Below are 23,040 nucleotides of genomic sequence, written 5' to 3'. Positions count from 1 at the left end.
CCCCATCATCCACAGTCTTTTTTTACTGTATGATAGGGATTGCAGTCAACCCTAGCAGCAGAACATTAATATTCGGCATAACCACTCAATTTATTTTTTTTAATATATATAATAATGTAACCTGAAATGTAAAGTTATTCCAGTTCACAACTTTCAAGTAAACTTTAAAATCTCTATCATTTTCTCTAAGCCTAATGAATAATCATTGCAACTTAATCAACTAACACAAATGGATTCAATATATATATATTTTTTAAATATCATAATGTATAGCATACGTGTACGGACAGGAATCCCTAGAAATAAATAAAGTGATAATAGATAAAAAATGTATATATATTATTTCTATAGTGTCAAAAATTTACACAGTGCTTACACAGCGCTTCTTACCGTACGTATATTCAAAGGGTATGACAAAACTAAAACTGAAACGTTTACACATTGTACCAATACTACTCAATGCTGGAACCTGGAGACTGTATATCAACTTTCTTCAAGTAAGGTTTATGTATGGCTATGGTAATAGATACAATAGATTAATGTGGTGTTAATAAGAGAAATCAGAATGGCGCTGGCACTTGAGTAGTGCGTTGGGCTACTCATCTTTCGGGATAATGGGGCATATCTGGAAATGATATCACATTGTCCTTAAATAGGATCTTCCATTGTTTAATATCAGTTGTGATTTTGGGTGATTAATGTGTTTTTCTGTTTATTCAGCTATAGTAAAAAGGTTCTAATCTATTATGTACACTCTCTGTTTACTTCCAGAACCTCAACTCAAAGGTATAGTGACTAAATTATACAGCAGGCAAGGGTACCACTTGCAGCTACAAGCAGATGGCACAATCGATGGAACAAAGGAGGAGGAAAGCACTTACAGTAAGTAGTACTTGACCTTTTCTGAACGCATTTCCACTATAGCCAGCGTTAGACGTAAACCTTTTGGCAACTTAAAGGTACATCTATCTATAGCAAATGTAATGCGAGCCCTAGGAAGCACTTTCCCTGACCCTAAACTCTCTGTTTAGTGTTTGATGCTGCATATCGCAAAGGGAAGCTGAATTCCAGGGTGTATGTGATTAAGGTCGTCGTCAACTAAAAGAATCAAATGTTATCTCCATGGAAATCCAGAGATGTCCTCTGGATTGTATTGGGTTTCATCAAAGAACATATATTCACCCACACATCTTGCCGATAATAGACATCCTGATTTCAGATCTGCCAGATACCATTAACCCTTTGCATGCTACCAACCTACTCAGCAATGTTTGTGTAGGATTTAACCCATGCATGGACGTGGATCTATTTCTTTTGGCCTAATTGTGCTGAAAAGTGAACGCAGCGCTGGCTCAAACTGGCTAATAATAACAACATGTTTCTTCCAATTTAAAATCATTCTGAAACCAATCTCTATTAACCTGGATGGGTGCGCTAGACAGTTATGTTTAGGTAAAGATACACTAAGATTACAGACAGCTTCTGAAAATCACACTCTTTGGAGATGATAATGTCTTTTTGGAACTTTGTGGTAAAAACAATGACAGATTTTCAATATTGCACTGTGCCTGTTAGTTCAAAACAAGTATAACACAACAGGTGGAGGGAGCAGTGTCATGAAAGAGGAAAAATATACATCTATATAAATATTATAATAATAATCCACTACTTCATAGAATATATTTTTCCACTCTGTGATGATGTGAAATAAAACAAGCAATACAAATTGTTGATTTCAAAAAGAAAATGATCTTCCTATTTTCCTTTCAAAGAGGTTTCTCTCATATTTTTGAATAAACATCTATCAGTATCAACCGCGTCATAATTCTGTTTTAGAATTGAGTAATACCCCTGGCATCAGAATCACAACCATATGAAGCAAAATCGAGGCTTCTGGCGACTGTCAATACTGCTTTTTAATCAGTTATTAGTTAACACCAGTGGTCCATGTTTTATTGATGTCTTTATTAGATAAAGTTGGGTAATTCTTAAATCCAACACTATTTGTGTTCATCGCAATTTTAAATAAGTGCCCCTAAAAAGTGCAATTACTTAAATAAAGCAAGAATAGTTTAGTCTGTTTCTGCCGTTACATGAAACCTGATTTATACCGTATAATAATTTAATTTCAGCTTCGCATTTCATACACTGAGATAGTTGAGCCTATTTTCGGTCTGTTATAACAAAACTAAAAAGATAACTGTGCAACAAATGCATTTTTTATTTATATTAGTAGTATTAAAATAGTATACAGTACAACAAACAGTAACCAACTTTTGATGGGTATTTTGATACATGCAATTTATACCATTAAAAAAGTTTCCTATAAAAAGACATATATTTTTTCATTATAGTCAGGATGATTTTAAAAAGTTGCGTTTGGGGATTTACAGTTACAGTTTAACTATACATCTGTTAGAGGGATTTGGCTTTTTTTGAGGGTTTTTTTTTAACATCTGTAGATTTGCTGTAAGTCTTATTCCAAAAAGCAAAATAGCTATTAACGTTCCTTATGTTACATGAACCCACATAATTATATAATGTTGCACTTTGTACATTTTCACTGTACTTTAGAAATTATGTTTGCTGTAATAAAAATGTCCATTGTATAGTGATATGAATTTCAGTTTCTGAGAAATACTAAAAGCCACTTATTTACACCCCAGTGCTTTCAAGAGTCTCCATTATGGTAATGTGAGACACCTAACAACCTTTATATAGCGGATCTGTACTTGTAGTATTTTTATATAACTTTGCTTAAATTGCTTTGATTTCTTCCAGCGTTGTTTAACCTCATACCAGTTGGTTTACGAGTGGTGGCAATTCAAGGTGTTCAAACTAAATTATACATGGCAATGAACAGCGAAGGATACTTATACACCTCAGTAAGTACTTATTTCTTACGGTTCTAAAGAGATTCCATTGACTGTGATGAATGCACTTTAAGCTATGCCCTTTTTAGCATTAGACAAGCAGCATTAAGGTTACACCAGGGCTGTGTAACTTGTAGGACTGGCTACAACTGTGTAGGACTGGCTACAAGTGATGGCTAGTTACATAGCTATGTTACAAACATATGGGAAATAAAGTGGGATAAAAAACATTTGGCTCATCTAATCTGCCCACTTTATCCTGGTTTAAACATCCTATTATTTTGAGGACAGCCTCATGCATATTTGATATAATGTTTAATTTCCTTCCCTGCATGTACCTTTAGAGCTTTTGCTGTCACCAAAATAAATCCTTAACCTCTGATCCTTAGATCCTTATCCCTTGTTCTAACATTTCTCCTTTTCTCCCTAGAGAATCCCTTTCTATAGTTAAATGTATCTATTGCATCCCCTCTCCCTTCTCTCCTCCAAGATGTGTGGATTAGTGAAATACGTCTTTACTAAAGGTTATGTTTCATGAAACTCTGGTACACTTAGTGCTCTTATGGACCCATCTAGATGTCCCCACTCGGTACCTCTTATGCAGCTTGCCTTTGCATTGTACGTAGGTGTTGAAATGAAATTATAAACTACAAATGGGTTGTGGCTTTCGTTAGATCGCAGTGGGATAGCTGATCTGCTATGCACAGAATCCTGACCTTGAATCAGGCCATCTGCAAATAATTTAGCACCTTGTTCCCCATGTGCATTGCACTATAGGAGAGACGCGACTCGAGCAATTCTGGAGGAAATTGGTAAAAATTATATCACCGGCAGGGTCATGCTTTCTTAACTCATAACATGACATTTTAATACATAGGTCCTTTAATGCCTGTGCCATATATTTATATCTGAACCTGATAATTTAGTGTGAAAATACATCTAACTAGAGTTGGCTTCAAATGTGCCATCATAGAAAACATTTTACGTGTTTAATTACTGGATGTCCATGTTATATTTTAAAAGGAACAGCACACAGTAGCACATTTGTATTTTTCACAATTCTTTGGTGCACGTTGTCTGTAGATGCATACATTTGTTGTGTATTGTGTAATGTTGACTTGACAGATAAAAAAAAAAAACGTATGCTGTTTAGAAACATATATATTTAGATCTTGCTAAAAGTATTGGTGAAAAGTATGTACTCATGTTTCATATTTAGGTTTAATCAATAAACCGGAAAATGGCAATTGATTGAAAAAAAGAAAAATAATCAAGGTGTAATTGTTCTGACACCTTTAGTAGTAATACATTTTTATTAAAACATTTGAAGGTGATAAAATCAATATATTTAGACTAGAATATATTAGTAAACATTAATGGCATACCTGACCACTTTAAATTGTAGGTGATGCCTGGGGAGATATTTTAATAACGAGCTACATTTACCAGAACCATTAGTTAAGTAAACCCCCTTCATTCTTTGGGCTAATTTCCAACATAGCCCTGACAATAAGGGATAGTCTTGTTAAACGTTACTTCCCAGAATCCTTCACTAGCTAATCGATGATGGGAATTGTGTTTTGGCCATGGCTGGAAAGTCCTGCATTGCTTGATCTTGATTTATAAGCCAGGTTTGCTGTGTTGCTGATAATGTTCACTGCTCATCAGAAATAGTTACATGTCCATCTAAAGCAATGACAATCTTAAACCTGCCTGACGTTTTGAGGCGAGCAACTTCAATCAATAGATGTGGCAGCTCTTCAACAGACAATGACAGCCCATTTTTAGGTTCTTGGCTCAGAATCAGTTCTTCTTGTCCATTTTGGTGCGCCTTCAATAATATTTTTGACAGAAATTCCATTTAACACCCTTCTTGTACATTACCTAATCACAGAACACCGCAGATTCCTTTACACTCTAAGCAGTACAAAATGGCCGCTTTGCCAAGGTTCTGGTTAAATGTGCAATAAATTACAGATAGCTACACAAACCAAATATATTGCGTTCAACAAAATGCTGAGTGGATTAGTAGACAACTGAGCCAACTGCTCTTACACGGACCTATTTCATCTCTCAGCGTCCATGACTGAATTTCTCAATTCACATTCCCCTGCATAGGATGGTAATTACTTGTAAGGCACGGAATTCCCCATCTGCAGTGTGGCAGAAAATAATTCATACTTCTTCACTGTCCTAAGAGACATACCCAGAAAACAATTACAATTCTGTGAAATTGAAAAAAGGTACAGGCTAGAATTATTCTTTTTTTGTCTTATTTCTAAACACTAAATGTAAAATGTTATTTTATTTTGGGCATGTAAAAACATTTTTTTTATGCAATATGTTAATGTTTACCACTAACTAGAATATAATATATTACAAAATTAATTACTATTATTACTATTGTTATTATATGACATAATAAACTTATAAATATTAGAAGAGAGAAAAAACTATTGCTCTTTTATTTTTTGGTAGAATCATTTATAAAATATGCATATGTAACACCTTGATCCTGGTATATCTCACTTACGTGAAGATTTGATTGATGCCCTAGCGTGTAATGAGTGCAGGTTTAATATCCAAGGGCTGGAATGGACCTTACCTTTATCTTTATGCTGGTTTAGTGAACTATACAGAATTAATACCATTATTGCTCAGAATCACTTTTATTGCACCAAATAGGCAAAGATATCATGGTTAGTCGATTTAACGGTTTAGAATTATCTGCACCTACAAGGGGTGTTGCTAGGTTCCAAAAGTATCTGGGGTTAAAGCCTAATAGTAAACGTAACGTATGATACATTTTTACCTTTTTTGTATATATGCATGTAATTAATTATTATTTTAACAAAGTACAGGGGGGGGTTCCTTCAAGGGAAGATTTATTATGTTAGAAAAAAGAGGTCATGATCTAAAATTAGAGGATCAGAGGGTTAGATGTAATGTAAGGAAGGTTTATTTTACTGAGAGAGTGGTGTATAAGTAGAACATGTGGTAGAGGCTAATATAGTGAGGGTGTTTAAACATGCATGGGATTGGCATATGGCTATAGTGAATTAAAAGAAAAAGACAGAGGGCAGAATAAGGTCTTTACATCAGGAAAAATAGACAGACTAGATGTGCTGAATGGTTCTTATCAAACACGATATTTATATGTTAATAGTATATATTCCTTAATACATATTGTACTAATATTTTGCATGTAAAAAGTAAGCTAAAATAAAACCATATTCCCTTCGCCTTAGTATGGGTATCTTTACCTAGTTGCTTTTGAGCTTACTTTTTGTGCATGTGGTTTCCCTACTCATATCAAAGTGGTGCCACTTGTTTCTTTGACAGTCTGCAGGAGTACCCAAGTGACCCTGTCTCTTCAGTGTCCAGTGTAGCAGGAAGGAGTGAACAGAAATCTGTCCCCTTCCAGTTACAGATTGTGTCCTGAGTTATCCTATATAATAGGGTTAGCCCCGGCTGGATTAATTGGTGGGTTCAGTCTACTCGCTATAACATCCACTCACTGTAACCAGATAAACTAACACACTACACACGAACACAAACATTCACTCACACTCTCTCTTTCTCCTTATTTACCCCCTTCCCCTCTCCCAGGCGCCACTTACCCTAGGCTTATACTCCATGCGCTGACATACGCACACTAACATCCACCAACACACATCCTAACACCAATACTAACACACACATTCATTCCAACACCATACACTAACATACACAATCTCTAACATTATATTCTTAACACACTTATTTTAATGCCATATAATGGTGCACACCTTCTAGTGCCATTCAATAAGACATGCCTGTCTGCTAACAGCATACACTTGCACTATACTATGTATATGCTAACACTATACATTCATACACCAGTATCATCCAGTAATGGACATACACACACACTATTTAACACCAAACACTTACACACACTCAATCTAACATCGTACACTTACACACGTTCTCTAATACCATACACCAACACACAGTCATTCTAACACCATACACTTGCACATACATACATATATGCCACACTCACTCTCTATCCACTACAAAACTACATTTTTATACCTGTAAAGTGAACATTCATGGCATATCGGCAAAAACTAGAAGTACAATTCATTTCCAGTCCTGAAGATTCTTCAGACAACCCTTATGAAAACTACCATAACTAATTAAGCCCCACTAAATTTGATTAACAACTTAATTGCAAAAAAAACATGAAGATCAACCTAGCCCCAATGTTTGTATTTTTATTTTGAATGAATGTTTCTCATTGGGGGAATTCTTTAGATATGGAATGTGAAAATGATGTCTCATTTGATTCCTCCTCAATTTGTAACCTTTGATTATTTCCACCAAACCTGAGATTTTTTTTAATGAAACTATTGTATTGCATGGATGCTATTTAGAAATGGGGGGTCCAGAGCTACTTAGGGAGATCTGTTGGACAGTGTTTTGTCACTATTTATAATGAGACACTGGAGATGTGTGTTTCTGCCCACACAGATTTAGATCCCTTGCACTGCTGGATCCTGGAGACAGTGGTGATATGATATCCATAGAACTTTCAGTTGTTTGGGTCCATGCTTTGAAAAAACAGTAAAAATACTTGAGTAAACAGAGAAAAACAACAGAGAACAACTTGCTTTGCTTAGAACCCCCATGGTTACCATCATCATCCCAAATGAATAGTAAACATGTACAAGAGAAGTAGAAAAAAAATGTTGGGGAGGGTTAAAAGTGTAAGGGCAGGTATATGCTACAAAGCTAGGGTAAAGGGGGCAAATGTTTAGGGGTGGGGGTGAAAACTTTCCATTTTCGTGGAAAGTCCAGAAATATACCAGCACTTTTATTTGTTGCCACTACAAAGTAAAGAGCTAGGAAGGATATTGTGCTTTAAGTTTCGTAAGTTTGGACATGAACCTATATTAATATATTAATAATTCAATACACATTTGTAGTCATAAAATTATGTACTTAAACAATAGTATATATTATTTACAACATCTTTCCTAGATTATGTACTTATGTGTTATGTTTATTCACTCAGTTAAACAAATGATCGGGTTAATCATTGCACTTTATTGAGTGTTAAGGGAATGAAGGAATGCATTAAAAAGCAAGGATAATTATTCAGCTTTTCTCAAACTATACATAACGATTTGTTCAATAGAACTCACACAAAAGCAATCATTGCATTAGCCGTAATTCAAATGATTGAAAAATTAAGTCTATAAAAGAATTTTAATCTCCCTATGCCTTATATTATTCTAAGGCTCCAGATTATTATTATATATAATATAATGTTTATATTAATGTACATGGTTCAAAAATAGCTGTTTACGTGTCTTATGATTAATAATGGATGAAAAATTTCTTAAAATAGGTCATGTTAAAAAAAAAAAGTATTTTTTAAATATGCATGTTTTACTGTGTCCTGTAAAATATTTAAGGCATTCTATCATAGTTTTGTATCTTTCGCTCATTTAATGATTTACATTCTTACATGACATATCGATGCAAGAATCATGATTTTGAAGCCCTCGAGAAGGGCATTAATGATGCAGAAACATTAGACGGACTGAGAGGCATGTGCAGAAGTCTCTTTCTGTCCTTGTCTCCTTTCTCTGGTATACTTTTTGTTTTTTCTCCAGTTTTACTGTCTTTTGTAATAAATACTAGTTTTTGATATTCACTCATCTTGGATTTAAAACAGTATAATTGCTAGAGTGTTTTCTTTTGGTGCTTATGGGGAACCTTATATGTTCGCATCCTATTTCTTTGACACAATTCTCGATCATTCAACATTTATTTTATGTAAGTGACGTTCCCTCCATAAAAATGTCTCATTATATATTGTTTTAAAAAGTTATTTACGTTATTGTAGAACAGATTTTTTAGTTGATCTCAGTTTAGGCAGTAAACATTGTTGATATACCTGTTCAGTTGAGAGTATAGATCATTGGATGACATACACAGGTATATTGTGCATATTGTGTGGTGCTGCGTAAATTGTTGGCACTATAAAAAGAAAAGATAATAATAATAATAATAATAATAATAATAATAATAATAATAATGTTGTGTGGTCCCTAATGTTGGATTCAATGAAAAATCATACAAAATAGCAGCTGTTTGGCAGTATTTTTGATCATAGTGGTTATGTTATGACACATATATGTTATATGTTTATAATATCACCCTCAGAAAGCAGGATTATTTAGTTTTTTTAATTTATGCACTTTTTTTTATCCAACATAAGTTTAAGTAAGATTAGGGGCTTTTATTGGTGCCTTTAGAAATGTTGGGTAGAGGAAGAATCATTATCAGAACTGAATGCCTTTAGGTTCTGGGCAGGGTACCAAATTAGGGACCTGATGCATAATATACTGGGTGGTGCTAATAAGAAACTTGCAAGTAGATAAATGTGCAAAAATAGGTAAACCATTTGAATATTATTATAATTATACACATCTGAAATGTATTTAGCAAGAATGTGTTTAGGCTGCCATGAGTTCTTTTGGGGATATAATTTTTAAAATTAGCTTTGCAAAGATTTTTTCATTCTGTTTTCAAGATTTACTATTTTTATAAAAATACTCAACAGCAGCAAAGGTGTCCGCCATTTTTTCAATTTAGCATGTAGAATTCCAATGGGTACATTATTGAAATCTACAAAATATTATATCAGTAAGCTTTCTCTGTAGATAGTGTTATCCATTACGATGCACAGAAGACATTTTAATAGGATGGTGCTTAATGGCAGTTAACAATTATTGGACTCTTTTTAAGATCGAAAATAGTTTTACGAATATTTAAAATGCTATTAACCACATACATATTTTTTTGCCTTTTTCCAGAAATACTAATTTACTGCCGTATGGTGTCACGAAGATAAAGACAAATGGTGCTAGTTTAGTGATTGTTTTTCTACCCCCCCAGGAGTAAACAGAGAAACAGCAGCAGAACAGATTTCAGAGTGATATAGCAGAAGCCAGGATTAACCGTGTACATGCGTGGCAGTTACCACCCGCTCAGTCTTTCCTCATCACCCAGAAATGTGTATATTAAGATGCTTCCCATCAGGCCCGGACTGGGACAATAAATAGGCCCGGGCATTTAAGCCTGAGCAGCCCATTTTTATTTATTTATTTATTGTTAAAGCCCACCCTTCATGTACCATCTTTGTATTTACTCACTCATTCACACAAATCATTAACACATTCATTAATGCAGTCTCACAAATCATTCAAGCAATTCATCCACACATGAATTCATTAATTGTCATACGCATTCACACAATTCATCCACACATTTATTCAAGCAGCAACTGCGACTGGGCCCGTGGCAGGGCCGGATTGACTTAGGGGCTGATGGAGCTGCAGCTCCAGGCCCCTACCTTAAAATAGGCCCAGTCAGGACCGGACTGACAGGGCCTATGCAGCCTCTACGGCCGCATTAATGCAGGGCCCCTTAAGCCCCCACCAGGGCCGGCCTAAGGCGTCTGCGGCCGCACAGGGCTTAAAATTAAAACATTGGGGTTTTGTTGTTTTTTTTTTAACTTTATTTAACTTCCTCCATGTTAAATAAAGTTTAAAAAACTTTATTTAACATGGAGGATGTTAAATAAAGTAAAAAAAAAAACCAACAAAACCCCCCCCCGATGTTTTAATTTAAACCCTGTGCGGCCGCACACCCGTAAGGCCGGCCCTGGTGGGGGCTTCCCGGCTCCTTAGAGTGGCGGACGCTGTCACAGTTGCGGCGGGCTTAAAGGGCCCTGCGTTAATGCGGCCATAGGTAGGGGCAGCTCCATCAGCCCCTAAGTCAATCCGGCCCTGCCGCGGCCCGGCCCACTGGGCAAATGTCCGGTGTGCCCGATGGCCAGTCTGGGCCTGCTTCCCATATACAAACTCAAAAATGGCCTAGATCATAAAATTATTTCTGGAGAAATTAGCAGATCAACTGACAAAATAAACCCCTTAAAAATATTATTTACATCCTGGAATCTCAGAATTAACACTCACACACACACAGACACACACAATATTCACATTCAATACAGGGAGATACTCTGCAGGGAGATGAACAGCAGGAAATAGAGAAAGACACACATGCTAGAGAGAGAGTGACCGGCATAAAGACATACATAGGTGACCCTCTATCCCCGAAGCCCTAAAGTGGGAGGAGCTAATCCTCTTTCAACCTACACACGATTGGTCCTGACTATTGTTTTAAAGTGTAAAGGTATAACTCCATAAGACCAAGAATTATTTTTATTATTTTTATTTAGCACATTAAAACATACGTGAGGCAAAATATAGTTTTTCACCATTTGGCATTTAATTGAAAGTAGGGAGTTGACTCAGCTTCATTTTTTGAAAAACTTTTATCTGTCTGTCTGTCTATCTATCTATCTAAACAACTGTTCAGGTATTGATATGCTAAAATAGTAGCTAAAATCCCTTAAAATTGAGCGTCAACCATTTATTGTCACCTTCGCATACAGTATATAATATCTACAGATAATGGCTCATTAAACATTGTATTATCTCAGTTTTCAATCCTACCTGAAAATTCATAATTAACCTTTGTAGAATTGTATTAACCTTTGTGTGTTAATGCAATGCAATTATATTTCATTTCATTAGCCTGCTACCCCTGACCAGATCTGCCCATAATAAGGCATATGTAAACCTTTTACTGGGGGGGGGGGGCATAAGCGAATTGGTAATTTAACCTTAATTATAGAAAAAAATATCTAAAATATAGTCGTCTAGTGGTTAGGGAAATGTTTTAATTTGACTGTTATGTAACAAGCATAACTATCTCTCATATGTGATACATTCTTTTTCTATAATGTATCTTTGACCTGCGATTCATTTATTCAAATAATTAAATGCATTTAATATGTAAGTTTACCTAAAAAATTCAGCCTATTCAAAAGATTTATTTTTAGTCCTAACTCTGTTAAAACAGGGTTTCCAGGGTTGAGCTAGGTCATATCTTCCAACCAATTATATGTGCAGTTATGTAATATTGATTTTAAATTCTGATCCGCTCAAGGATCTCAACATGTGTAGCTCAGAGGGAAGATAAGAGCGAAGGAATATGGCAGTGACATTCAAATCCATAATGGAATTAAACAGAGAAAATGAGTATAACACAAAGCAGAAGAAATGCTAGGAGAAGAGATGATGGTGTGAAATTAGGGTTTGAGGCTTGGATGCAATATAAGAAAGTTCTTCACTGAGACGGTGGGTTAGTGGAAACGCCTTCCTGTAGAAATGGTTGAGGTTAATACCACGTGGGATGTTTATCTTATGTAGCGTAGGCGTTAGACTATTACACATGATCAAAGACAAATTAAGTGTTGAGATATTAGCACAAGTACAAAACTGGCCAAGTGGCTCTAATATGCTCTGTGTTCTGTGTCTGTGTGTTCTGTATTTCCAGAGGGACAACATTATATAAATGCCACTTTATGTCCCTTCGATTATTTGCCCCATTTTGCTTATTTAAACAATAGAGCTCCATTCCTCATATGTGTCACTGTGTGTTTGTTCCATTCCCTATATAGTTTCTAGCCATTAGTTCTTCTACATACTTCAGAGCAATAACTAGAGTAGTATAAATACAAATCAAAGTTATTTGTAATAGCGCTCATACGTGACCGTCCCACAATACAATGCTTTGGTTATAGTTTTGCCACTGGGTATGCCAATATTCATATAATCCTAGTTACTAATGTCATCAATTAAAAGATACATAAAAATACCCATTGATCTAGTAAAATTGGGTGCCACGTTATGGTAGTACAGATTGCAACCTGAGACACTTAAGGGAATTAAATGATTGAAGAAGCCTCTGCAGTTTGTGCACTTCATGTTGTGCTAAACAACAGTCATAAATTAACTCTTTAAAAAAAAAGAACAAAAATGCATTAATATTTCAAAGAAACACAACACCACCAATTGCTTTCAGGAAATCAGATAATCTTTCCATTGTTGCACGAAGCCCAATATGCGAGTGCTAAGGACTGAGAACGTTATCCAATTTGTGTAATTGCATCATTTTCTTCTGCTCTGTCCTCCACCCACCGAAGCCTGAAAATTCAGATTCGTACCCTGCAGAGCTCTCTTCTCATCCGTTCTCATTTAGATGCTGAGATGGTCAAATAAGATAACATTTCATTACAACCACATGCTTTCTTTTTGTATCGTGTATTCCTCTATGCAATCTGTGAACTAACTCACTGACTAATGTCACAATGTAGCACATATTTCCAAAATGAAAATAATTAATAATTTTTGTAAACAGAAAAATAACAGAAGGGTGTTCTTTAAGCCAATCTTAGATGTAATAGTTACTAAATGTAATAACTGATATATATCTATCTATATATAGATAGATATATAGATCAAATGTAATAAGTTTTACGTGTTTTGCTAGATTAACTGCAAAATAGATTATTTGATGTCATTAGGTAAATATATAAAATGGTTTTGTCTAAATAACTATAAGCCTTTCATATTTGACTCTTTGCCACTATAGCATGTACAGATATATCGGAACAGGTTTCATCACGTTTATTTTAATTTCTTTGGGTAATAAGAGATAGCATCATCATAAAAAAGGCAGAAACGTTGCTAGATGTGTAAAAATTAATGACAATAAAGTATATATTGAACAAATTCAATTGTAATTGAAAATCTAACTGTAACAGAAAAAACTACCACGAATCTCACAAAATAATTATTATATAAAACATGAAAGCATTTAATTAATACTGCAAAATAAAAAAATACATACAAGGATATAATAATATTACCTCCCTCTAGTAACAGATGTACTCGCACCTATAAGTGGTAATAATAACCTATAAATTCCTGCACAGCATAAGACATCCTATCCAATTCATTATGCATTATCTATTTTTGCTTGTTTATTACAATGGATTTTAGAAAATTTATAGTTATGATCATGTAGGAATTTGTGTTTCACTTTCCTGGAATCTATATAAATTACGGCACCTTTTACACCGATCATTTTGGCTTTCGGGTTACAGCGTTACTACTACCTCTTAGAATTGCAATGTATGAATTTTCTTTAAATGCCCAGGAATACCCATTAAGGTCTTTATGTTAAAAGGAATGAACATTGATACACACAAGAATAGTTTGTATATCACTGCGTCAATCAGCTAGGGTGTAAGGATTGATAAAAAGTGGTTAACGGGAGTGGAACAATTACTGTGGCTCATCTCATGTGGTCAGGTGGAAATTGTCATTAAGAGATATGCATTAATGATCATGTCTGTCCTACTCCTTTCCTCTGTCTGTCCAGTTAATGTTTGAGTATGTTGAGTATGTATATTTGTGATACTCATTAATTTGGGGAATATGATTCTGTACAACATTCTACGCATCTCAATCTCTTTCGTGCATCTGTTCCAATAATTTGAGGGGATCTTAGCTTAGAAGTGAAATCAAAATGTAGTTCTGGAATTCTTTTTAAGCCTTGGGATATTTACAGTAATAGAGCTGTCAGCTCCATCAGTCATCTGTCTACTCTGTTCTGCAAAATCAAGTTAAATAATTCACAGGTGTTCTGAAGAACATTTTAGTAACACAAAGTAATGGAAGTTAAATTCCATTTTTCTGTCAATGTTCCCTTTTTACGACTATGTGTAGGGTGTTTAGAGGTTTAGCGGTGTGGGCATCATCAGAAGAGGGGCTGGGGCATGACCATCATCTTACTTCACACGTCCAGCCACCTCACAATATATTGAAGCTCAATGCCAGGATATCGCTTCATATTGTGGCCGTTTGCTTCGATTCATTGTAAAGTAACCACGGGAATTGTGATTGAGGTCTTTCTCAAAAGTTGGGGAGCGGGGCAGCTCTCTGGGGCAGTACCTGAAAACAGGTGCCTTTATGACGTATAGAACAGTCATTATTTTGTGTAGCTGCTGCCATCACTGGGTTTTGGTACTTAAATTTTTTGCTTTTCAGCTTTCTGAAAAAGTCAATTATTTTCTGGTTATCCAAATCTCAGTTTTGGTTTATAAGAGAGCAATTGTGCAGTTTATCACTTTCTATACATGCAGCACACTGGAACATGCAATAATTGTCAAATATATGAACCACTAATTGCTAGACTAGGAACATTTGACAATTCATGTAATACAAATGCTTCTCTGGTTAGGCTACCGGGTAGACAATTGCCCCCCCTGGTCTGCTGTACGAGTCAGTTTTGCCCTATTCCACCCTGATTTGCCTGGGCCAGCCTATAAGCTCTGACCTGTAGAATATTTCTATAGATAAAAAAGATGCATACATGGGTTTGACCCTCTTTATTAGCTAAATGCAGGCTTTACTGCTTATATTATCTAAATGGTAGCCTGGCATGCTTATTTGTGACCCATAATCACATTAATCGCTTAGAAATAATGAATTGTATTCTGTATGTTCTGTATGCCCTTTAATCAAGTCTATCTTTTTGTTTAGAGTATTCTATTATAGTTTCATTGAATGTAGAACGCATTCCATGATTCTTGAAGTACAATGTATTATCTTAAAAGGTTTAGTTAAATTAGATGTATTAATGCAAACGGGCTAGAGCAAATTAGAACTAATGAGGATATTTATCAAGGGAAGGAAGGGAACGTTGGAGCCAAATATGTCCTGTAGTTAGATTTTTGGTTAAAATGTGTTTGTTAAATGCAATTTTTGTGCAGACACGCCAGCATTGTCTGCATGCAGTCTTGTGCATTGTTCTCTTTTCAAATCTGTATATTAATGGAAATAAGGTTTATACATGTTTGGAAGTCATCCAAACAAATAATTATATCAAGCTACGGAAAGAACAGACCATGGTCTGTTTCTATACTTCCTTCCTATTTCTTTCTTTTTCTTTCTTTCTTTGTTTTGCTTTCAAAATCCATGTTCTAGAGAGGATGAGATTTGAGTACGGTATTACCCCCTTAGCTTCAAAAGTATCATCTGTTGCACATCACTTGGACTAAGATGCTAGATGCTGTAGGATGTCAGGACTTTTTGCTGGACATGACAGTTCACAAAGCAAATAGCACTATTTTGTGGACCGCCACTTTACTAGAGGCACTATATAATATCACGTGCCTATATTGATATAGAAGTTTGTAGACACATCATACTTATATATTGTACAAATATCCCTTTAAACATGCATGTGATAGGCTTAGGGCTAGTCTGAGCATTAGACAAGATCAAGTTTTTACAGGAGGAAAAATGGGTAGTGTATATGGGCTGAAGCCTAAGCTTAATTTAATTTATCGCGATGAAACTACTCATTGTGTGCTTTTAACGATGACGAGGCTGCCCAAGCACTTTAAGGCCGGCTGTATGTATGCAGCCAGACATTACATTTTCATACTCTTGTAGTGTGTACACATACTCTGCGGGTAGTAACCAAACACTGCAGCACCCAACCTACTAATGGCCCAAGGACCAATGGGCATTTGTCGTTGTGCCAGATGGCCAGTCCATGTCTGGATAGAGTAGTCCAAGCTAACAAATCATGTTAACTACAACATATATTGGACTTGGGTACATTGGCTTTACAGAAAAATTGGACTGTTTTGGTTGCACTGCCTTAACAAAAACTAGCAAGGCAATGGCAAAATGTAACATCATAATGTGAATATAAATACCATGTCCTGAGTGGTATTATAAAAGTGAAATTAAATGCAAATTGTGTTACAGCTGACCTATAGTGTGGAATAGAGTTATGTGCCCAAATTCTAAAATAACTTTGCAGCAAATATGACCAAATCCCTCTTCCGCCCCAATGTCCAAGTTCTCTCGGAGCTGAAAATATCCACTGGGTATCTGAATACTGGGTCAAATATGGGTTTATAAATTGTGTTAATAAAACACATTATTCTTCTCTCACACTCATGGTCTCTGTGAGCTTAAAGATGTGATATAATATCCCAGCACTTTGTTTTATCATTGATGCAGAGCCCATAAGCACAAGGGAGCCCCTTAAATCATTCTTGCCCCCGGTACCACGAACCCTGAGTGCAGCCCTGTGTATTTGCTCAGTTCGCCAGACGGGAACAAATTAGTACGATGGCACAAAATATCATTTAAAACAAAAAATGATACCTTGATTATGATGCTTTATGTGGTGTCAGACAAATAAGCAACTCAAGCGTTAATCAATAACATACATTTACCCAGTTTCAGCCATTCCATGTAAACTCTACGTTTTGATGACAGAAATGTCAACCCGCTCCGATCTCAAAGGTTTCAACTGTTCAGCTAAGTGGATCCAAATTTGACAGTCTATCCTCTTGGTTGCTTGAGCATGGGTGAATTGTGATGCTGGAACATTCTCCAAGTCTCCAGTATATTGGAGTTAACATTATTTTAGGGTTGGGGGAGGCGGTAAAAAGTATTGTTTAAAATTGGCAGAGCTAAGCATTTGGTGGTTTCCGCAAGATGTTATTAAGCTGTATTTGAATATTTTAGCCAGAAGTTTTAATCACAAACTGGTTGTTAAATAATTTGGAACAAGGTGGGTTTCATTAGTGTGGAATGCAGTTTAAAACAATATTAGGAGAATAATAAGTGACATTATAAAAATAAAAGATATGCATAATGTTACAAACTTAAAAACAGAATAATTCTATGCTCTGATTATCACCATACTATATAAATTTTACCTTTCTTACTACGTTTCTTACTTGTCAAGTTAAAATTTGTAAAGAAAATTTTTTTTAGCCGTCATGTACATATTAGTCGTTTTGATTGAAGCTTTCTAACAAGACTATAGCAATACTTTGTGTTTGTAAAAGCATTCCCAGCGCGTCTTTGCTGTGTGTTTCTCTCCGGTTAATTACGCTCCTGTAGTTTATACAAGGAACTGAAAAAGTTAACTGCAGAGAATTGTAATAGATTCGTGATTTTACTGCATGAAATGAAGGATGCCCTGCTATCCGCTTCGTGAAACCAGCTTGGTTTTCACGAGGGGTGGGGAAATGCAATCCTCGAGACTTAAAAGGGTTAATGGTTTTGCGTGTCTTTATTTGAGCGCAGCTTATGGTTGAGATCTCAACAGCGTGAGCCTATAAGCTTCGTGCTGAAAGAGGTTGCAACAACGGGATAAATATTCATAAAGGGTTTAAAATGTTTTCTTCTCTTTTTCAACCTACACAGTTTTGACTGCTCGGCTCCTCTGGGGATGGATATCTTAATTTTGCCCAGCAGCCTTTCAACTGACTGTAAAACTTGCCAGTTTGTAAAGAAAAGAAGGATTTACTTGCTTTACTATTTTTCGCAAAAGAAATCCTAGGAGGAAATCTGCTACCTTCACTCAGTGTCAATTAATGGAGAGCGAAACGCACAGGGCACACATTGAGCTTCCTGTGTCTCATCGCAGCATCACTGCTAATTAGGATTGGCAGTATATCAGCACTCCTGTGCCTTATTAATATCGGCCTACCATATGGAGAGTAAAAGAGCATGGCATTTCTATTATAATTATTTATTTTATTTCCCTCACAATTTAATTTCAATAATTCAATAACAATAAGTCTGTATTTTTGCAGAATTTGATTCCAAACAGGCTGTCTTTTCCAATTCTAAGAAATGCCCAACTGTCCTGGGATTCATGCATTACTTGCCTTAACTATATTAATATTACAGTGGCTTTAGTAAGCATATTTTTATTAAATTATCTTTTAGAATAGTTTAGCAATTCACACACTCACACATACATATATATATATATATAATATGTCATATAATTTGTCACACAAAGGTTCTCCCAGAAAGAGAGATTTGTACTATATAATAATTATTCCGATTATCACTAGATTACCACTGTTGCGCTTGTACTTAATTTTCATGTGTGGCTAACAGGTGTCCAAAACTAAATCCTTTTTGTGTAAAGGGTACAATGGACTTTTGATACAAGGGTATGTTTATACCATTCTCACTTATCACGTGAGGCATTGCAAAGAAAAAGGAGGGGATTTACTTATCATAAAAAATTGATGAGAAAGGGTTAAAATTAAGATAACTCATCTGTTTTGATAAATTCAGTATATTGATCTAAAGAAGGAATCCTACTTGAAAACATGGAAATTATCGCCTCGAAACCAGGAACCATATGCCATCAAAATAAATGCAACACCCAATTTCCTTGGAACTAGGCTATATTTTCCCCACTCAAGACAATTTAAGCCTGTTTTGCCATCTATATCTGTCCACCATGAATATATATATATATATATATATATATATATTTACTCACAGAGTCCATTGCACACCATTCCAAATATTCCAAGCCCGGTGCTAGTAACCAGCAGTTTCCATATAAAACACTTTCAAAAAGATGGTCAGCACTCTAGGTCTTTAAATTGACAATTTCATTTTATTCAAAGTCAAGTCGACGTTTCAGTCATTACGATATGTCCTGATGAAAGTCAGTAATGACTGAAACGTCGACTTGACTTTGAATAAAATGAAATTGTCAATTTAAAGACCTAGAGTGCTGACCATCTTTTTGAAAGTGTGTTATATATATATATATATATATATATATATATATATATATACGCAGATCTATCATAATATTAATATTTATTTAAAAATGGTTAATTGAACAAAAAAATGTGGTCCTCTGCACCCTCTTTTAACCAAGAATCTCAGAATAGCCAACTAATTCTATGGTTGCATGAAGGGTCTTGATAAGTGTCAAGAGGAGAGGTGCCATTGGACTTCATGCCTCCCATATGTCATTTATATTATTTTCTAACCTGCCACTGCCAAGGTGATGGAGGGGTGGGGGTAAAAGAAGGTTCTTGACTCCCCCACGCGATTTTCATTATCTTGTAACATAATTTTGTATGTTGCGGTCAGGGATGTTCAAATTCCAAGCCAACATTCATGTCGTTCACCACTGCTTCCAAAATGTAAAGTCTCATGCACCTGCTGACATCATATCAATTTTTATTAGGGCTTGCAACCTCATCTGAGTGTGCTCAGTATTAACCATTAACTCAACTGGCCACTTTTTAGAAAGACATACATTTAATACACACAAATATAGCATACTGATAGCATAGTGATATTTATAATAATAAAAATAATAATATAATGTATTATTTATTTGCATTATTTATAATGGCAATAATAACATCTTTGCATTATTTATTTGTATTATTTATAACAATAATAACCGCTTTGTACTATAGCTGATATGTGTGGTTATAGGTATAGGCACTATTGAGCATCACGCTGTAAAGCTGGATCATTCAAACATTTCATTCTGTTTTCAGGAACATTTCACACCTGAATGCAAATTCAAAGAATCTGTGTTTGAAAACTACTATGTGACATATTCTTCAATGATATACAGACAGCAATCTGGAAGGAGCTGGTTTCTGGGTCTCAACAAAGAAGGAGAGGTTATGAAAGGAAACCACGTGAAGAAGAACAAACCCGCAGCTCACTTTCTGCCAAAACCATTAAAAGGTAAAGTGAACAATTCTCAAGAAATTATAGCTAAAGTCTAACATAATGCTGAGCTTTTAGCCGTATGGTTCATTATTGATTATATGTGAATAATTCCTCCTGTACATTATTGCTAAAACAATGAAAGCGCTTAGACCAGGGGTGTTGAACTCTGGTGCTTGATGGCAGTACATACTCTAGATATTCTGGAGCCCTGCTTTGTGATATAAAGGTAATCGGTTTTTACTCAGTAAGGGCTTAATTGAGAAATCCATAATCGCTAATATCGGATGACTCCGATTACTATTTCCATAGGATAGAACCTAGATTCTCTTCACTCTCTGCAACTCTTGTTTCTAGTTGTCTAGAACATGAACAGGAAATAAGTATCTGTCAGCTCAGATCTCTGTGCTGCTGCTCTCAGTCGGCCCCTCTGTATGGAGAGACTTAAGGTGGTGGGTTATCAAACCCAGGTTCCCACTTCCCTCATTTGCTGTCATTCAATTCTGTGTTACCAAGCAGCCAACAGATTTGTGGAATAAATAAGGGCTTAACTAAGGTAGACTTTGACTCTGGAGCTTTAAGGTTTCTACCTTGTTAGACAGAGCCATGTTTATCAGAGCAGACCCTGGTCCGAAATATCAACATCTTAACAGGGATATTTTTATTTAAAACAAATATGCTTCTTTTTATTATTTGGTTGGAAAGTTTGCTTTTGCTACAAAAAACGAAAAAAACCTTTGCTATGTACAAATTTTAAATCTATATTGATAATATGGTGTCTACTTCATTTACCAAACCAGGCAATTGCTAATCTATACAAATATGAGTATGTTCTGGCTTGGGTTTTCCAGCTGTGCCCACACACCCTTTTATATGGCTGCCAATGAACGCAGAAGGACAAATTATTTTACTCTTGTTCAGATGTAATCATTTTTTTGGTCCAATATACTGTGACATCACATTTCTTTTATTGTAAATCGAATAATACATAATACTGTGATCATTTTATTAAAAAATACATCATTCTATTGCAGTTGCTATGTACAAGGAACCTTCCCTTCATGATCTCACAGAGTTTTCCAGATCTGGAAGCGGCACTCCTACAAAAAGCAGAAGTGCTTCAGGAATACTAAATGGGGGCAAATCTATGAGCCAGAACGAGTCTACGTAGCCAGGTGCAGGTCATACCTACGGCAATGACATATACAGTAATGGAACTTTACCTCTGGATGCTGTTGACTTCTTCTAGCAGTTTTACATCCAAATATTCAATTTATTCAGGACAAGCGCTGAACTTGGGTAGCTCACTCAGTCATTAGATCTCTGTTTTTTTCAGTGGATCCCATTAATTTAGAATGTGCTTTTTGCATCTCAGAAGGCACCAGGATAGCCAGCAAAAACATACAATGGATTAAAGCATGGAGGGGACATGCCCTGCTCTCTGTTTATATCACCTATGCTTTGTGGATAGCAAAAACATTTCACTGAACTCAAAGCAGATATGAATTTGCTCTCCAACCAAGATTAAAAGACCACTTTTACTCTTTAAAAGAAAATTGTACTGCTTATATGTTTTATAGGGGCAAGCATACAAAATGCAAAATCTGTTTGTTTTATTGGCTTAAAGTTTTATATATAAGCTTAATTAAATGTACAATTATTTAAAAGGTGCAACACTTTGATTTTCAACAAATACAGCTTTCTGTACTCTGCAGGGTCTTTAAATGCTGAGGCTGAATGCTGACATCATATTAAAACCGAAATGACATTTTAGCTTCAAGTAAACAGTGTTCCTGTGATTTAAACATGTTAGAATATATATATATATATATATATATATATATATATATATATATATATATATATTTATATTAGTCTCTGTTAAAGGTACAGTGGTAACCCCTAATCTATAGATGCATAATTATATACAATAGAACAAACCATTAACGGAAACCAGTATCCACCAATGTAGTTTTCTCTTAATTCCATTTTTGTGTATCATGTTAAATGTTGTGGCTTCTTTTCTAAAGGAGAAAAATAAACTGTGGAATTGAGGTGATCATTTTTATAAAAGTCTTTTTTCCAATGTATGATGTATGTGGTCATTGTAGACAAGGAGCCATTCAAGCCGCCTTTGTCTAAGCGACAAACACCTATACCTGCTATTTAATCAAAGTGTTGAAGGTTTAGTTTTTCCATTTAGATCATTCATATTCATTGCATGGGTGAAAGTGGGAAATTGGATTAAAGGTGCATGATTTGTTTGGTTTTATGCATTAAGCAATGTTGGATTCTGTGCTCCATGATATACAGTAGGGAGAAATGTTTTCATGTCTTGTACAAATGTTTATTTGTTGTATACACACAAATGCACTGAATAAACAATTTATAGTTGCATATTTTTTTAAATATATATTCTTTTGATTTGATAGACAACATTGGTTTTTATTTTATCACTAAACACAAGTACAATATTTTAGAATTAACGCAGGCTATGCATTATTTCTGTTTACATGCTAAATAATTTATTACAAGTTAATTTTATCATATGCATTTATTGTTATTTTTTCTCAATAGGACCCTGTTTATGTTGAAGCAGATTGTGCACTTGTACAATAAATATGTTCCTTCCTCTAAATTCTGTTGATTTTTCT

The 23,040-nt window shown here is 35.2% G+C and overlaps 1 protein-coding gene across 2 annotated transcripts in view; it reads left to right on the top strand.

The window, feature by feature from the left end:
- LOC149298191 (fibroblast growth factor 13) overlaps nucleotides 1-21,557 on the top strand; it is a 54,514-nt gene extending 32,957 nt beyond the window's left edge. For both annotated transcript variants that reach the window (XM_089487692.1, XM_089487691.1), the window contains exons 2-5: nucleotides 772-882; nucleotides 2,782-2,885; nucleotides 20,209-20,404; nucleotides 21,421-21,557. In XM_089487692.1, the coding sequence (XP_089343818.1) occupies nucleotides 772-882; nucleotides 2,782-2,885; nucleotides 20,209-20,404; nucleotides 21,421-21,557 (548 nt within the window). The remainder of the gene's footprint in view (nucleotides 1-771; nucleotides 883-2,781; nucleotides 2,886-20,208; nucleotides 20,405-21,420) is intronic.
- The last annotated feature ends 1,483 nt before the right edge of the window (nucleotides 21,558-23,040 follow it).

The sequence above is a fragment of the Sceloporus occidentalis genome, unplaced genomic scaffold (genome assembly GCF_023333645.1).
Source record: "Sceloporus occidentalis isolate IW3139 unplaced genomic scaffold, rSceOcc1.0.p SCAF_34, whole genome shotgun sequence".
NCBI classification, from domain to species: Eukaryota; Metazoa; Chordata; class Lepidosauria; order Squamata; family Phrynosomatidae; genus Sceloporus; species Sceloporus occidentalis.
This window is presented reverse-complemented; position numbering and strand designations above follow the sequence as displayed.